Source organism: Lepisosteus oculatus, chromosome 25, assembly GCF_040954835.1.
Source record: "Lepisosteus oculatus isolate fLepOcu1 chromosome 25, fLepOcu1.hap2, whole genome shotgun sequence".
Taxonomy (NCBI): Eukaryota; Metazoa; Chordata; class Actinopteri; order Semionotiformes; family Lepisosteidae; genus Lepisosteus; species Lepisosteus oculatus.
Genome location: NC_090720.1, coordinates 6,200,644 through 6,219,293, shown reverse-complemented (window position 1 = coordinate 6,219,293; position 18,650 = coordinate 6,200,644). Strand labels below are relative to the sequence as shown.

Below are 18,650 nucleotides of genomic sequence, written 5' to 3'. Positions count from 1 at the left end.
TAGAAAATGGATTGATGGAGCTGACCCGTGATCAGCAGCAGAGTGGCCACACCCAGCCTGCCCGGGGGACCAGCTAATCTTCTCTCATTTAGCTTCTGGTGGGTCTTCTTTCCTGTGAAACACGTTTTGGTTTCTCAATGCAATGTTTGTGGAGATCACTTTGCTACGCCCCCCAAAAAGCCACCCCGAAAAGCAGTAGTTTCTTTTTTAAATGTGATCTGTCTGAATGGGGCAGAAGGGAGAGGTGAGCTCTTACTCAAGGCAGGGAATACTCCCAACAACCCGAACCCAAAAAGTCACGAAAAAAAAATCCCTGTCGATCATTTCGCTGTCAGGCTAAATAAATATGTACATTTTCTTGCTTTAATTACGGTCAGAAAAAGCTGGGATAAAAAGCATAACAAACAATGCTGTCTGTTATCTTTTCTTTCGAGTCTTACGGTAACTTCCCATAATATGGAGCACGAAACGGGTGGAGTTCGTTTCAGCGATAAGGAGTGAGCGAACGAGACAGTGGTCGGAGGTGAAGCAGTGTGTGTTTGGGCTGGGAAAATATTATTTAATCATCTCTAATTTAGAAATACTGATGGACCTGTAGCTGTCGCCCCACAGGCTGACCAATTCCACAACTTTTGTTTACCCTTTCAGTGCAAAATGTGCCCCCATATTGTACAGCAAACAATGGAAACACGTTAAGACACAAAATAACAAAATACACCTTTCCTGTGAGAAGCAGGAAACCAATGGCTTACTCGAATAGTTAGTTTAATAATAATAGCCTTTTCCCTATAAAGAAAACGGAAAGTTATATTTGGAAAGGACAGCGAGTGTTGAATAGTCTCACATAATTTTTCCATTCCCCTAAAACGCGCCTAAGAAAAGTGTTCTGACTTCAAACTCTTATTAGAGGTGTTAAAAATAATGTGACGGTGAAACAAACCAGAAACCCCCTTACAAAATGTCTTTCACTAAGAAACAGCCCCCCTGCCGGTTGAAACGGCCTGTCATCGGCTGTTAATTTCACGTCTGACCGCTTGACAATTTAACAAACCTCCTTCCAGCGGCCAGGGGCGCACTGAGGCGCGCCGCGGGACGGGATTAGGCGCTCGGCGGGGATTGCGGTGAGAATCGGCTGTTAAACCTCGCCATTCTCCCGCACTCACTCTTCCACTCTCCTCCCCTGCCGAGCCAGCGCATAGGTGGAGAAATGAGCAATTTTGTCCAATAGGATTTACGAATGGACCTTTTAACAGCAGGATTTAAAACACGGGAATAAATTATCCTAGCTGCTTACTTTTAACAGCCTCTGACATCCCAGTCTTGCTGCATCTTTTTCACTTCGGTTTCCCCCCAAATTAAAACTGCAGATCCCTACTCTTTGATCTAAACTGAATCCTTCTGAACAACTCCAAGATCTGGACCTCGACTTTCCACGGAAAACCTGACCGCACCTGGCCAGCGTCCAATCGTTTGTCCGTGTAATCATTTTTAATTGCGTGTGCCGCACACAAATCCTGACTTTGATAGAACTAAACAGAGTGTAAAGACGAAATACAAAATGAACCTGGAACGACATCAACCAACGTAGATCAAGTCGTGGGCTATCCGCAAGACCTAATTTGATTCAGCGTAGCATTTTATTTTTAAAAGTTATCAGTTTTCTGGGTTTGGAATCTCGCTGTTCTTGCAATTTCTTTTTTTCCCCTAGTAGGCAGAGGTAGAAGAGTTGGCTACGAAGAGAATGCATAATACAAGGAATACTACAAGTCACTTCACACAGATACTAGCAGGATTCTTGGTGGCCCTTAACTATAGGGACCGTCATATACCAATGAAGTCTTTGAATTCAGTTGAATTGCTGGGTGCGTATATTTTGACAACCGAACGCCGACATAACCCAGGAACGAAAATTTGGTTAACTTTTCCAAAGCTAACACTCCCTTAACTCCAATCCCAGCTCCTTCGAGCACAGTATATTTAACACCGAGCAGATAAGCACCCAAGAGGATACCCGCCATCGGTAGTATCCACTCCAGATTGCGTCAATTCACTTCTACGGTCACGGCTGTGAACGGTTTGTGTGCAGAGTGGTAACAAAAAAAGATAAAAAAAAGATTATCTTTGATAGGAGGTCGGGAGAAACAGCAAGTCTTTCCAGGAAAGGGAATTCGGTCGCCTGTCGTAGCCATATGCCAAGCTGCCACTTTCTTGTTTTTTTACACTACGTCTCGTCTACAGCTGTATGAAGGCATAATCTTGTGAGCATGAATAGGTAACGTATCTATGCTAGTTAAAACCGCTTGCTCTTTGGGACAGTCAGTTGAACAATTGATACAAGAAATTTGGGGAAAAAAATGAGCTTAGAAAAAACATAGTCTTGATGTATCTAAGCTTTTTCCGTAACTTGGCAGTCAGGATGCGTGGGTGCGCAAGAAGAGTCGCTCATTTATCGTTTGTGCCGAGTGCTGGTGGATCAGTGCTGTGCGGTTAACAGCGACCTCAGGGGTGAGAGAGGTGAGCGCTTTACCCAGGGACTCGTGTCCCACTACTTTTCAGCTTTCAGCGAAGTCAGTGAAGCCAGACTCACAATTTAGAGGACTTGAGGTTATTTTACACATACAAAAAGGGAGGCGTTTCTGTGCGAAACGGTTTTTGCTTTATCCAAAAAATTCGTCTGCAATCTGGATTACCAACAGCAACAATTGTGATTGCTTTAAATTCTTTTCCGTTCTTTTTCCATCATTAGAAAACTAATGATCCCTTTCTAACGTTCAGCGAAGCTCTTATCTGTGCAAAGTCACTCTATATTGGTTGAAAAAGGCCCTACAGATGCATCTTTGGTATCACAGATTTCGGATTCTAAAAAATGTTATTCAAAATACAAGTCATAAAAAATGTCCACAGCTTGCTTACCAATAGCTCCCTGCGTGTCTCTACTTTTTTGTGTGGAAAAATACCTTGTGTTTTAGATGACTATATTGAATTCTGAATTAAAATGTAAAAATGCATTCCAACAATGTCATGTTGCATTATAACCGTCAAACATGTTGTCAGTCGTTGCGCCCGCTCCTTGACTTATTTATGATGTAGCTATGGGAGAAATAAACTTTTCTAATTCCGGTGTAAATAACTGCAGACTAGGCCTCGGCGGGTATAAAGGTTATATGCGTAATTCTGTGTAAATGAGTGTTTTTACAGAGGGTCAAACACCTGCATTCATCCTGCATATAGCCCACCTTGAAATCTGCAACATTGGAAAATAACCTTATACTACTTTTACTGTAAAAATAATAGTCTTTTTCTTTTTATCTGTAATGAACGTTGACAGCTCCCGGCAGCTGTTCCTTTGAAAATAATGAATTATTTAAGTGGTAGAACATAACGTTTTCATATATTATATTCAGATCTATATACGGTATGTTAACAGATCTCTGCGTCCACTAATATTCTGCAGTAAAACCAAAAGGAAACCTCCATTCGAAACCATCAACCGAGACATACGATTTCTTAATTCGTCGATATCAATATTAGCCTAAATGCTTCTTCGCTGTATATTGGCTAAACTCCGATCTTAGAAACTTTAAGGCAAGCTGTTAGGCTACGAAAAAAACGTAAAAAAAACTATTTTTGTTGTCAACAATGAGAATAAGTGGTTATATAGCTAAACGAAATAATTTAAAATATTCTAATTTCAGTAATAATTATTTATAATATGAACAGTTCGGCTGGTAGTCTACTCCAGCCATTATTTCCCTTATCCCAGCCTAACGCAGAGCAGTAGGATTCGCGTCTTCTTGAACTGACCTCCGAGAGAGGGGTTTTTAGGGGTGCGCGGGCAAGAGGGTGGGGTGCCCCCCCAAACTTACCTTTCATGGCCGAGGTGTAGAGCACCGCCAGGCCGGCCAGCGCGCAACTGACCAGCAACAGCAGCACCGTCAGTCCGATCTCCGCCACGCTCCAGCGCCGCTTGCCCGCTTTGCTCGATTTTTCTACAATGTCCATCTGGCTTTCCGATTTACCCATTATTGTCACTCTAAGAAAAATAAAAGAGAAGAATCGTTGGGGGTGAAGGACGGAGCGAGTGTGTGTGTGTGTGAGAGAGAGAGTTTTACAAGTCGGAAAGGAGAGCGAGAGAATACCGCACAGGTACGACGAACTAGCCGGCGTGCTGGTTTTCGCGAGGTAAACAGCTGGTTTTAAGAAGCACAGCAACGCGCAGACGCTGGTAAAGGGATCTTATTAGCATAACTAAATAGCTCAAACCAGTCTGAGAAGAGAAACAGGCAAGCAACTGCGAAGGAGACACACCGACAACTTAATTGATTTTAAAGACAGGGCTGAAAAAATGATTACACATATTTATCTGCTTGCTCCACTCCCGTGGGCGTGTTAGCAGTCGGTTCCTCTGTCATCTCCGGCGAGGGGCACTTGTGGCTGCAGTGTCACCTAGTTTGTCCCACTGAGCGCGGCGTGACAGGAGTGCGTGTCTGGGCTGGGCGCCGGGCAGCGGTGGGGTGCTCGGCTCCTCAAACACATCGCCACGGGATCCGTACCTCCGGGGCTTACCCGCTGCCAACGGGTTGCCTCCCAATTGCTAAAGTGCGTCCCCCTCCACCATTTCCATTCAACTCAATAAATGCATTGGGAATAAATAAGAGGTCAGAGCAAGGCTCCCTGGTCCCCTGATCGGTGATGAGATATCAAGGCGCAACGAGAGCTCTCCTCGCCTCTCTCTTGCGGCAGCTTGTCCTGTTCTATCGTGCGCAAAACGCAAAATGCAGGGCGATCTCATTCGCACTTAACTTCAGTTCCTTACACAGAACGACTGCTGCGTACTACAGCCCCTTCCCACCGAAAAACAGTATCCGCGTTTCATGGCAATTCGGGGAAACCGCGTGAATTAAGGGGGGGAACAGGGATGAGACCAAAGTTCAGCTCTGCGAAGGCTTTGGGGATGATCACATTCGTTGCCTTCAAGTCTGAATTCCATAGGCGAAACAAGACCCCGTTGACTACGTAGAAAAAAACACACACACCCCGAAACCACCCCAAGCTTTGCCGATTTGACAGGCTGCCGGCAGGAACTTAAAACCGGCTCTAATCGCGGCGCAACGCGGATCCGAGGCTCTCGGGACGGCTGAGCAGATGCTGCGGTTGCTACCTGGATAAGCCACGCGCGCCGTAGTCACAGCAACACCGCTGCTTTCACGCGCGGTGTGGCCGAGGACTGCAGATGTACAGGGGTAGATGCAGACTGCCCGTGCGCTTTTCCGTGTTAACAATAGTTTGGCGTTCAGTTCTTACCTCTGCCGCTCGTTGTTCCAGGCTTAAGGTATGTTCAATCAGCGAAAGGAGGGCAGGCTGCCAAGTTCACGGTATTTCCCCGGTCTGCGTGTTTTTTAGAAATCGCTGGAAATAGGCTACAAAACCCCTTCAGATCTGTAATTGGCAACATGGGATTGCGTGCCGCCTTCTTAGTTTTTAATATGCATGTAAAGTAGAAAAGGCTTCTCTTGGCAGCGTGGAATGTAGAATCGTCTATCTAAATGTCAAGATCATTAACCGACGGTCATTTTTGCGCAGGTCAATCAGAATGTTGTTATAATAAAGGAGATTTGATCTTGTTCCGTTTAATATTTTATGAAATACCGGTGTTCTTTATATAGGGTAAACGAATGGTAACTACATACCCCGTCGTCTTAAAATGCCACTGCAAGGAGGAATAAGATAGAATAATTGCTATTATGTAATAAGATTGCATTTTCCGTTTTATTCCGAATATTAATGATAAGGTGAGGGCTGGAGGATTTCACATCTCAGTGATTTGTTTTCAACTTTTCAGCAGTTTTTAACTGTTCGCAGTGGGGGGGTGAGTTTTGGAAAACAGGTTTTTTTTTTAGAATTTCCTGCGCAGTCACGTGCTGGAACCGTGGAAGTTTAAAACATGAAGCCTTCCTTTATTTTACCAAAACAATCTGCAGTTTGTTTAATTACTATATTTGAATATAAGCAACTGCCGATAACGGTGCATTAATACACCACAGTTAGATGCCAGGAGAAACTGCAGGAGACAGACAATCCAGCAGTTCGATCGCCCAGCTGCGTTAATTCCTGCGTCCCAGCCTGCCCACAGCTCGACTGTAGCCTTGCGGGAGTCCAATCTACCGGCAGGGAATCCGCATCGCCTTCTCATCCTGTTGCTTTGTGCAGGGCCGGATTTCCCATTAGCCACTGCAGGCACGGTGCCTAGGGCCTACGAAATTTTGGGGGCCTACGAAGGAGGGAAACAGGAGTGACTAACGGAAACCTAGCTGAAACGGCATGCTTGCGATCGACTGTCGGTGCTCCAAATCAATAATTTGATTCCTATTCATGCGCCCTATCTAGCGGCTGTTCTAGAAACCAGAAGTATCGAAGTGATGGCCGCTGGACTCGCTCCATCAATCACGTGGTTTAGCATTAGAATCGTTTAAAGTGCATCATGTCAATTGATGTCATTCAGTGAAAGTGCCTATAGGGCCTACAAACACCAAAATCCGGCTCTGACTGTGTGCTCTCCCCTGTTTAACAGATGGAATAGCCCCCATTATTCCTGCCCTGTGCTGGTGGTTAGTAGGCTCACAGCTCTTGGGTTCTGGTCTAGGGTGCCTTCTGTGTGGAGTTTGTATGTTCTGCTCCTGTTCGCGTGGGTTTTCTCGGGGCGCGCAGGTTTCCTCTCACCCCTCGAAATGCTGGCTGGACCTCTGAACTCTGACCTCTGTGTTTGTGTCCTGAAATGGGGCTGGCGTCTTGCCGGTCTGCTTGTAGCCCCAGCTCGTGCCCTCGGCTTCAGAGACAGGGGCCGGCTTCAGAAACGAGGGATGTGCCTGCGTTAAACTGGACCACACTGGACACTGAGTGTGGTTTAGGAGTAAGAACAATCTATCAATCTGGTGCAAGAATGAGAGAATACAGGACTGAAGTAGATAAGGATAGAAATAAGACTAGCCCTTCCTCTACTTTCTAACAGTTTTAGCCAATACAGGCATGGGTCACATGGGAGTCTGAGCCTGTCCCAGCAAGCAGAGAAGGCAAGGCAGGGTATTTCCTGGGCCAGTCCATCACAGGACACAAACAGACACGACACACCCACACCAGGGAAGCCAAAATGTGAACAGTTTGTCAAAATATTTTTTAACTGAATATCCAAAATATCCAGCCATTCCATTATCAGTAAGGAGCTTTGATCAACATATTAAAAATGTCTCTAAAGCGTCTTTTGACATCTGAGAAAGCCTGTGAAAATCCAACACATGTTTTCCGTGCCTGAAACTGTGAGAGATTAATGCACGCTTAAGATCATGGCTTGAGTATTGTGCTGCTCTTTCCCCTGATACCTCTCATTGTACTGTTTCAAGACAAATACTGATGCGCCAGACGGCTGCCCGAATTTTAACAAGACACGAGAAATCTGAATCTAAGAGCCCTGCTCCTGCCACAGCATTAACGCCCTGTTAATCTGAGCCCATATGTCCCCAGTCCGTCTCGCAGAACACCAGCCTGCTCAGCGTCCCACAGGTGCAGAGGAAAGACACAGGTGACAGGGGTGGACAGACCCTCAGTTTTAAGCCCCTAGACTGTGGAATGATGCCACCCTCTTGTGAAAGGAATCTTTATGAATTTTTAAAGGAAGATTAAAATCACCTCTTTACAGTTCTGCTTTTAGAAAACTGTGAGTATATCTCTTATAAATGAGCAGTCTTGTATTGTACACTGTTAGCAATAGGCGCTGCTCTTGCTTATGTATAGTTTTGATTTGCACAATTATCTTATGGGAATGGTGTCATTGTTTTTTACTTTTTCTAATTTGACTTCATTTTTGCACCACCCTTGTTTTCTGTTCTCACCTTTGTGCAGTTCGGCAAGGCCATCATTTGTGACAAGAGCTCAACATAACAATGAAGACAGATAGATATAAACGGCAGGGATATGGTGTGCCTTTGAAGTGTAGGGTGCAAGATGGGACAGAGGGCTCGTTCACTGCCACCCCATCTCTGGACAGGACACCAGTCTGTCACAGGGCCACGGAGAAATGCCCAGCTCAGATTAGCCAATGTAGCCTAGTCAGCACAAACCAGTGTCCACAACACAAGAAGAACATGCAAACTCCCCACAGACTAGCACCTGACAGTGAATCAAACCAGCAGTGCCAACCACTGCTCCACCCACTTCCTTATCCCTATTATATTAGACGAGATATTTGAAATAGATATATAATAGCTTTTGAAGAGAAGTAGGAAATACAGTAGGTTTCAGCCTACACACACGTTCACACAAGTGTATTAACTTCGATATAATAAAAATACGGATGCTGCAGTCTGCTTCCACAGTCCAAAGACGTACTGGTTTGGAAGAATTGGAAGAAGCGGATAAAAAATGGGTAGATAGATCCGTTCAACATCTCAGTGTCAGGGAGAGGTACGATCGGCACTTTCAAGCACTGCTGACTGCTTCAACCTTTAAATTATATGCATGCATAAAACATTCGTAAGTAGTATGCCTGATATATTTTTATAATACCAAAAACGCAAATAACCAGTTATAGCGCCTCATAATAAAAACAAACAATAGTAAATTCATTCGACAGGAAATATAAACTTTTTTCGCGTGACGCAAAAGGTACAAAATCGAGTTTGAACAGGATGTAGTGACCCATTGACTATACAACAGTGATCCCCCCCGTACAGTGACCACTACAATGAAAGCCTTCCAATCAGTAACAATATATACTGTTTCTAACTGGATACGTGACTTCTACGGGTGCTATTATAATGTCCCAAATTCATATAAAGTTGCTATAACACAGTGTCACCGGTAGAGGGAGGTGCTCCCAGTTTTAAATGCCAATGTGAAGGTGTTGATTACTGAAGCTTGAGTGCCATAAACGGAAGAATGTATGTCGTGCACTCACGTTTATGATCATTAGTAAATAATCTAGTGCTTTAAAACTCATACATCTAAAGGTAATTAATGCAACTGGTATAAGATTGACACAGAGATCAATGTTCATAGGATAACTGTTATATACTCTCCCAGAAACAATATTTCTAATAAAGAAGCTGATACATTTAAAACAAAATACCCTTTTTTCAGTTTAGATTCCTTTAAGACTGACAAGAGAAGGAAGAAATGGGAATGCTGATTTTCATATTAGTGTTGAAAAATATGCATATGCTCATCTCGCCTGTCGAGTTTTTAGTACCTAGCTGATCGTAGTTTGTATAATCATTTATTCAAAGAAACCAGTTTGCATCATACTTCCACATCCCTTTGTGTAAAGTGACTTCTATTCTCACTCAGTTTTGCTGTTTCTCTGCCTAGCAGTTTCCACTTATGCCTTGGGGTTTATATTTTACTCTCAGTTCTGAAGAATGTCATTGGCTTTTCTGGATACTGAATATTTGAATTAGGTCCCATTGTAGTCTCCCCTGATTCCATATCCATCCTGTCCCATGCTACTTCTCTATAACATGTCTGTGATGAACTGCAGGAATACTGTTAGAGTTGATTGGAGACAGCAGCATACACAATCATATACATTTCCATACATATTTTACATTTTATCCTGTAGTAATTCCTAATTTGGGAAGTTAGAATTTCCACAGCATTTAAATGAGAAAGGATATTTTGATCATTTGAAATCATATTACCGGAGGAAAAAATGCATTAGCACAATCATATGCCTTCTTCTAAACTGTATTAGATTAGATTAGCTGACTTCGGTTTTTGATTATTCTGTCAGCGTGTTCAAATCACCAGGAAGGTCTCTCAGATCTGGGAGGCAGAAGGCTAATCTCTCGCCGAACAGACTTGAAACTGTGAATTGTGGGTGTTGTTACTGTATTTATTCAGGATAACTTCTGAATTAATATCGTTTTGCAATGGTTCTCTTCCACCAGCCTGGTAACGAAAAGTTAGGTTTTCAGTCTTGCATTCTGTTGTAGCTGTGATAAAGCTGTAGGCAGCAGCTATATCAACCTGCAACTCACAACTGGCAACGCACTGAGGCTAAGCAGGTGTGAGCCTGGCCAGTACCTGGACGGGAGACTCCTGGGAAAGCTAGCGTTGATGCTGGGAGAGGTGTTAGTGGGGCTGGTAGGGAGTGCTCACCTGTGGGTCCTAATGCTCCAATATAATGACAGGGACACTATTGTGTAAAAAAGTGAGGTCTTTCAGAAGAGAGCTAAAACCAAGGTCCTTATCTTCCATGGTCAGGGGCATTCTTTGGAAAGAGTAGAAGTGTTGTCCTGGTGCCCTGGGATGGCCTTTACTAATCATGACCTCCTAATAATCCCCATCTGTGAATTGCTTTAATTACTCTGTTCTCCCCCCCACTGAGAGCTGATGTGTGGTGCATCATCCAGGTGGTGATGAAGGGGAGTGTCCAGAAAAGCAGTTACAAGTGTAAGGAATTAAATAAGAAATTAATGTTGTTCTACAGAAATGAGTCATTATTCCAATTGGAACATGTTTTCATTACAAAGTAAAACCAAGCAGTTTCCAATAACTAAACAATAATATTCAGTTAAATACTCAGTGAAAGTCAGTATTTTGATCATTTGATAATTCTGGTTACTGCCCAGGATTTTGATGCAGAAACGATGGCCATTTGAAAAGAAAACATTCACCTGTCTCCAGTCTGCTGTGCTTAAAACTGTGGTTATTGAAACTCAGTTAAATTGAAATTAGAGTCTGAAAAGGAGGATAAGGGAATCAAACTCATGTGAGCTCTCTCCTGTACTTATCATGCTGACATCCTGACATCATACATCTACTGATTTCAGGATACTCCATTTAAAAAAAGCTCTTACATTGCTGTGATGAGTTTGACTGCATTGATTCCGGCTTTGCAAGGAGTGTCGCTGGCCATAGCCGTGAAAAGCTGTAGAAAAGCTAGCAGCCTTGCAAAGCCGCGATGGAGCTGATGTATGCGGAGGTGACAGTAGTCTGATACTGAACGTGCCTGAGAAAACTGGGGGACTTTTTATGGATGTGCCGCAGCGACTTTACAGGATCAGTCGGAGCAAATCACTCCCTTCCAGCAGCAGCAGTCAGGCGAGACGCATCCATCACACCGCCAGCAGATGTGTGTCTGCGCACATTCATCAGGTAGGGCTAATGAGAATGCCATTAGAGCCAACAGCACGGAGCTCACATTTGGTGTCTGGCTTGTTTATTTCTCTCCAAAGTAGCTGGAGTGAGTGAACAGGGGGGACAACGCTTGGGAACAGGTGGCGCCTGAGCGGAGAGGGGCTGACATCTCAAATACAGATTTGATAGAAAAGGCACAGAAACTACATTAAATATAAAGACCCCATGGCATGTTTAAACATGAAGCATTGCTGGGAGTTTGCACATTTAGTCATCGTTAGGTTAATCCTCAGACCCAGGAGGTTTAAAAGCCTGGAGGAGGTGATAATCTGGGCTGCACTCCCGATGTAAGCAGAAATCCACCCCAGTCCTGGGACAGACATTGTGGAACTGATCTGCCTCGTTGGGCCTCACTCCATGCCCTTTGAAAGGAGCAATTTCAGGGCAGATGGTTTCTACGCAGCAAATATGAACTCTGGGATCAGTGCATTAAACACAATGATGGCTTGGCCAGAGAGCAGTGGAGACCCACTATTGCATAGTCCTCCCTACTCCCAGAGACACCCCAGCAATGGACTGGAATGTATGGGATAAAGGATTTCCAAATCTGAGAGCATATTGCAATAGCAAAACTCTAAATCATATATAATGTAGTTTTGAAGCAGATCCAAATAGTACAAAATGAAAGCAGCATTTCACTGTACAACTGATTAAATGCTAAGCATGTACTAACACCTCACTGAACACAGCAAGTATCTCCTTTGCAGTGCTCAGGAACTACAGATATGTCATTTCTCACTTGCTGGTTGTTCATTACATTGAGGTACAAATCCCTGTTCTTCTGCAAAGTCCCGAGAGATGGCTAGTTTTAATGGCACAGGGGAACTGTGGATGTCTCAGCCTTTGCATAGTTATGACTTTAGCAAGGCTGTTTATTTTGAATTGTTTTCTCTTATTTTTAAAAATCTGAATCATCATTTACTTTTTTATTGTCCATCTCCACCCAGTTGGGAATGGTTAGTGGTGTCTTGGCCAAGAGCAATGTCCTATCTACCCACACGCAGACAGACCCCTATGACCCCTCTACACTTCCAGCCATTCCTCTACAGGTAAGCCCAAGATATTCTGCTCTACATGTAGCAAATGTATGGACCACCCAGGGAGTATAGCTTAGGGAAAATGCTTTTGCATTTATTTAACACTTTTTATCCCCAAAGGATCCCAAAGCATATGTGAAAGGGCTTGCTACATTCACCCCTGAAGTGGAGCTCTCACCCGTATTGCACAGATTGCACAGATTGTACAAGCCAAGAGTGGCTTAACTATATTTAACGATCTTATCGTTTGACGAGTCAATAGCATTGATGGCTTATCATGTCAGTGCAGACAGACAGGCCATGGGATTACATCAGTGTCAGTAATGTCAGAACGCTAAAAAGAAACATTGATATTTACTCTGCTGGGACATTGATTTGCAAGACTAACCCAGTTTGTGTTTACTTAATAACTATAGACCTTTTTCAGGGGCCGCTGGAAGACAAAACACAGAACAACAAAAATAGTGAAATAATTCATTAAAAAATAATTTAACCATCTTAATTAGATTGGGGAGATGTAAACTGTGGAAGGCGCTGGGCGCCGTGGTCAGGATGCAGAAATAGGATCTCAGTACCTATCTTCTCCAAGCCTGAACTTCAGCTCTTCCTGTTCTTCACTGTCGGAAAACTGCCAGGTTTGTTGTAAATTAATTAAATGGGCAGCTTGCCCAAAGCAGAAACTCAGGCCCACAAGAAGTGCCAGATTCTCGTTGTCATGCTTGACTCAAGACCACTGGGAAGGGTTACACTGGTCTCAGCGCTTCATTTGGATTTGGAAAGTGACGATCGTGTGGGAACGCCTGGCCTGGACCTGCCATCAGCTGAGCAGGTCAAAGGAGGACCCAAGCACAGGTCACCTGAGCCAAGGTCTGCTTTCCTGGGTGCGAAGTGACCTTGATTGACTGGGTTCGAAATATGAATCTATGCCCTGCTTTTGGTGAAAGGCTGGTCTGTACTCAGCTTGCCAAGAAAATGCTACAGTTCACAGTCTAGGCTCATATGAGATCTGATCATGCACTGAAAACAGAGAGCATCTTTCTCCTTTAACTCACTAGGAAGAAGCGAGTGGGGAATTGAAAATTCAAAGGCTGAACATGGGGTTAAAAGAAGTCTTGGACACTCTCCTTAAATATAAAATGAGCATTTCCTTCCAGGAATACAATGTATACAAGCTAGATGTAGTTGGTAAAATTGTTTAAAATCTGTCCCTTTACTGGGGCTCCTGAATGACTCAACCACTTAAGACTCTCACTAGGAGTACTGATTCAGCACTATAGTGTAGACAATGCAGTCTAAGCCTGGGAATTGTTGAGAGTTGGCACACAATTGGCTGGGCATCGTTGTGACACCTGGGACTCACTGGGTGCTTGTAGACGTGCAGTGCCGTCAGTGTGAGACACATCACTCTCACTCCAGCTGGGGCTCACTCTCCTGTAAGGCAGTGTGGAGCTCATTAAATGGTGGAGCACATTCACAGTCTTTGTTTTCCTGTGCTGATGGGTAGCAGTGAGACAAATTGATAAATAATTGTAGATTCCCAGTCAGAAGGATCCAAAATGTAAAATAACAGCTGTTGCAAAAATAGCCTTCAACCGGATATAGAAGACAAATCTTTATGTTCCTTCACCAGAGCAGCATATCAGCAATGGAAAGACTGGCCTGTGGATCTATTTAGAACAGATGCCAAATGCTCAAGATGATTTTTGCTCAAGAATGTAAAACTTTGTACATACATTAGAAGCACAAGATAAGTTTCATCAAATGCAATCTGTGAAAGAGATTTAGGATTTTGTATCGATTCATCTTTGTCCACCACAGGGCTGTGTGGGAAAGCGATAGAGAGGTCATGTGAAATGCTGGAGTATGTATTGAAAAACTGTAGAAATTAAATTTAAGGAAGTAATGTTCAAAATTAAACTGTTTAGACCTAATTTTGAATAATACTCAAAAATCTGGTTACCATATTAATTAAAGGGATATTGTTTCCCTCAAAGCAGATCAGGAAGAAAAAAAGAGAATTCCCCTTGGTGTAAAATGAACATCCTACTAGACAGAAGCGTTTTAGTCTTGCGCAGAGGAGAGCAGTTGATACAGGTATTAAAAATCCAAAACATTATTGATAAAACAATGCAATGGACTACTGTATTTCTTACCTAAAGTAACCATACCCCAAGGGTACAGATAAAATGAAAGGGAAATCATTGATTGTATTATTAAACATTGGCATCACTTCTTTATAAACACCCACAGGTGCCTGAAATAAAAAACTGTGTAGCTACATTCTAGCTACCGCATTCTGGTTTCACAAGGATTCCTCTAGACTTTCAAAATGTAAACTGCTAGAATTGAAGATGAGTTCATTAACCTCTATTTATGTACCGAAGAATTGGAACCCTGGGCACTTATTTCTGTGGGGGTAAAAACATATTTAAAGCTCTACTGTTAAACATTTTCTGCACTTTCTAAGAAGTGTATGTCTGTTGTTTCAAATGCCACAGATAGGTGTCCTTTAAAAAACATATTACACTTAAATATATTATTACAACTGTATTACTTTTACTAGTCAGGACTGTATTCGACAGCACTGGAAACTATTAAAAATACAGTTGTTCTTTGCTCTATGTGTTGTCTAAATGCATGAACCTATGGTTATTGCTCAATTTACCATTAAAACACAATCCATACCACCTACTCTCCAAATGTTTAAATTGAATTTTCTCTTACAGGAATTCTACTTTTGCAAGGTTGGTATTGACCAGAAATTGACTTTCAAAGATTTGTTTTTCCACAAACCAGAATAAAGTAGGAAGCTGAATAGAGAGCTGATGCAGACACACATTAACCTGAGGGAAGGCAGCATAGATTCTCTGACAAGATCATTATTGCTCATGCAAAGTTGATTAAGTATTGGTTCACTGTTATTGTTATAAAGAACATGAGTCATTGTTGTACAGTATGTTTATAGAAAGCCTTCATTTGAACTTACAAACATCACTGTCATCCAGAAAGTCTGTTTAGACCCAACTCAGATAAGATCTGTGGAGCAGACGTTAAAAAGTAGGTGCTGCAGATCCTGTTACAACTAGATTTGTGCTTGGCATGTATACCACTTCTTTCTTCAAATACAAACACTGAGCAGCATGGAAACTCTAGACCAGGACTGACAGATCCCGAAATTCGATTAAAAATATGATTTGTCGGAGTTTTGACTGCCTGTCAAAGACATATTGTTTAAAACAAAAAGAAACAAGATATCCTGGGGTTGCTTTAACAGGACACGTCAGTATCATGACATGAATTCACAGAGTTCACCACATGCTTGGAAGATACGCTTTAACATTCAACATCAGTCATCAGTCTTCGTGAAAGCAAAAGGGATCCACAGAGAGATGAAAACTGCATGGGTCTGAGAGGTGAAAGATGAATGCACCATCAAAGATGCCATCTGCTTTTCTTTGCCATTTTAATGCACAAAGCATTGGAGGAGCACCAGAAAGCTACTGGAGTGAATGCAAAGTCCTCTTACCTGCCTACTGTGTGCTGAAGTCCTCTCCGAGACCAGACTCTCCGAGGCACCAAGTCAGTGCAGCTCAGTACAGGAGCACGCACCTCTGAGGTTTGCTGGCTTGGAGTTCCTCCACCTTCTGTCCTCCATTACATTTTTTCATTGGTAGGGGTTGTGGTGGTGGTGGCTGAAAGTGACTGTGTGTGTATGAGCACGCGCGTGTGTGTCTGTGTGCGGGGACTGGGAACACTGTGTCCGTCTGCGCTCTGGCATGTAGCGTGAGTGACGGAGTGCGAGAGAGGAAGAGAGAGGAGACGAGAGCCCGAGAGAGAGGAGGAGAAAGAGATTGAATCTTTTTTTCACGCTCTGAGATCCGGTGCGATAATAAGCAGTCTCGAGCAGCCTGCTGTTTGAGAGAGTGAGGGCTGTGCTGAGGCAGGGTAGGGAGGATGAGGGAGATTGTTGGAAGGGTGGGGGAGATATGCAGTTCAATGAAGCTGTGTTTGCCATCCCTGCCACCCTGGGATTCCTCTTTCCTTCTTGTTCTCCCTTCCCTCCCCTGTCTCGCTCTGGAATAAACACCCTCACGCACTCACACACACAAAAACGGAGGGATCCGTGCAAAAAGCTTGGATAGAGTAGCCAAAAAGCGTGGGGGGGGCAGAGGACGATTTCTGATGAGGGCACGAAAAAGAGGGGGATGAGGTTGGAAACCCAGAGGAAGTTAGAACAAAAAGAAACTGGGAATGCAAAGGGGGTTAAGAAACAGAGACGCGCAGGAGATGCAACCGAGACAGTGAGAGAACAGCAAGAGCACTTGGAAGCTCAGGATAATGAGGCCACGAGCGAACGGATTCCCATCATTGTAATTGAAGATGTAAACGGTAGTTTGAGACCTCAACACACCCTCCCCTGCAAATCCCCCACCCTGTCCTCTCTCTCCGGCCCAGTGAAGCGATGCCCGCTTATAATTGCCAGCACCCAGGCTGACTGGCTCAGACATTAACCTCAGCCAGGTGTGAGATTGAGATGGCACAGTGCCTGTTCCTTGCTCTGCCGCAGTATTACAGCTCATTAAGAGGTTTATTAGCCACTGTAATTAGCTCTTAGAGAGCAGAGGAGCTGCCGGAGCTGGCTGCTCGTTAACATCGTTAGTGTCTTGGGGGGGCTGTGTGTGTGTGTGTGTGTGTGTGTGTGTGTGTGTGTGTGTGTGTGAGGGGGGAGTATGAGTGAAAGCTGCTCTCTAATGGCACTGCGTCTGTTCTCTTCATAGAGCTCCTGTTTCCCAGATTTCCCTGTCTTGGTGTGGTGTGCTAGTTTGGGGAAATTAAGCTGGAGAGGGATAGCAAAAGGAATGTGCTGGTCACAGAGCAGGCTTTTCCAGCGAGACTGAAGCCAATGTGTTTGACCACACACCCAGGGGGGGAATCACATTCCAGTGAAAGTTAATTGGTCTTTGACTAGGTCTATTTTTAAAGGAAGGAATTACATTTTTTCCTGTTCAAGCCCTCCCGATCTGTAGTTCGGCAGGAGCCCGTGCAACTCTCGTGTCAGCGGAAAGGAGCAGCACAGAGACAAGCCCCCCGCCAAAGTGAGGGCTTTTTGCAGCTGTTCCGTGTTTTTCCTGCTGGAGGCTCCTTCACAGCCTGCAGGAGAGATGGGTGCGGGGTGATTCCCACCATCAAGTCCCAGGGGTTTCTTGATTTTGTGTGGCAGGCCGAGAGCATGAGTCAGGCCTGTCTCCAGCCATAAGAACATACGAATGGTTACAAATGAGAGAAGGCAGCTCAGCCATCTAGCCTGATTTGTAGTTAATAGCTAATTGATGTATGGTCTCATCCCACTGTTTCTTGAAGGAAACCAGGGTATCGGAATCAGCGATTTTAAATGCACTGCCATGGAGTTTCCACTTGTGTCTTCTGTTTGGGGTTTCATTGTTGATTCTAAAGAAGCTCACTGGGTTGACAGTCAGTGACTCTGAGGACCTCAGAAGCTTTTATTAAGCCCCCTTGTTATCTTCACTGCTCAAGACTAAAATAGTCTTCCAGGACATTCCCTTAAGCCCTGGAATGTAACTAGTTGCTCATCTCTGGACTGATTCCAAAGCAGCAAAATTTATTTTCTAGAATGTGGTTACCACAATCGTACATGATATTCTATATGAGGCCTTACTAGTGTATTATACTGTTTGAGCATAACATCCCTTGATTTAAATTCTATGCTTTTAACTATGCATCCTTAAGTTTTGTGTCCCTTTTTAATTGCTTCTCTATGTTGTCTAGAAGATGTTAATGATGTGTCAACATTAACACCTAAGTTGTTTTCATAAGTAGCGTTTCAGCTCAGTTTTCATAGCTTATGTTTTTGCTAACTCCATGCAAAGCTCTAAATAAACACTTGTCTATATTAAATTTCTCCTGTAAGGTGTTTGCCAAGTCTTGAATTTTATCTAAATCGTATTGAATTTAGTTAAGTCTACTTAACTTAGGTTTACTTACTGTAACAAATATCTTGATTATTGATATAAATAAGGAAGAGCTGTGGTCCTAGTACACAACCCTGAGGTATTCCACTAAATACATCACCCAGCTTGAGCATTTTCCCCTTATCTGTGTTCTGTGTTTAATGTCTTCATCCATCCGTTCATTTTCCTAACCACTTCTTCCAATTCAGGGTCATGGGCAAGCAATGGGCACAAAACAGGATACACACTAGACAGGACACACTCACATCAGGGTGAGTTTTACAGAAACCAATTTAATGTCTTCATTTCTTAGCAAATGCTCAATCCAAATGCGAATGCATCTTCCTGAATGCTTACCATCTTTAATTTGAGAGCCAGTCTTTAATGAGAAACTTTATCAAAAGCCTTTTGAAAATCCAAATACACCTTATCATATGCCCTCTGTGTGTCTGGT

The 18,650-nt window shown here is 43.4% G+C and overlaps 1 protein-coding gene across 7 annotated transcripts in view; it reads right to left on the bottom strand.

Annotated features, from left to right (window-relative positions):
- Window positions 1-16,058, bottom strand: part of mmel1 (membrane metallo-endopeptidase-like 1) — a 42,777-nt gene extending 26,719 nt beyond the window's left edge. Inside the window, exons 1-2 of one of the 7 annotated variants that reach the window (XM_015337114.2) lie at window positions 15,754-16,058; window positions 3,867-4,033 (exon numbers count right to left, since the gene is read on the bottom strand). In XM_015337114.2, coding sequence (XP_015192600.1) covers window positions 3,867-4,023 — 157 coding nt within the window. In that variant the 5' untranslated portion in view covers window positions 4,024-4,033; window positions 15,754-16,058. Of the gene's footprint in view, window positions 1-3,866; window positions 4,034-4,139; window positions 4,332-4,353; window positions 5,059-5,161; window positions 5,253-5,304; window positions 5,478-15,753 lie in introns of those variants that run through there. The other 6 variants (XM_015337116.2, XM_015337117.2, XM_069183702.1 and 3 more) reach the window with 6 other exon arrangements.
- Between the last annotated feature and the right edge of the window lie 2,592 nt (window positions 16,059-18,650).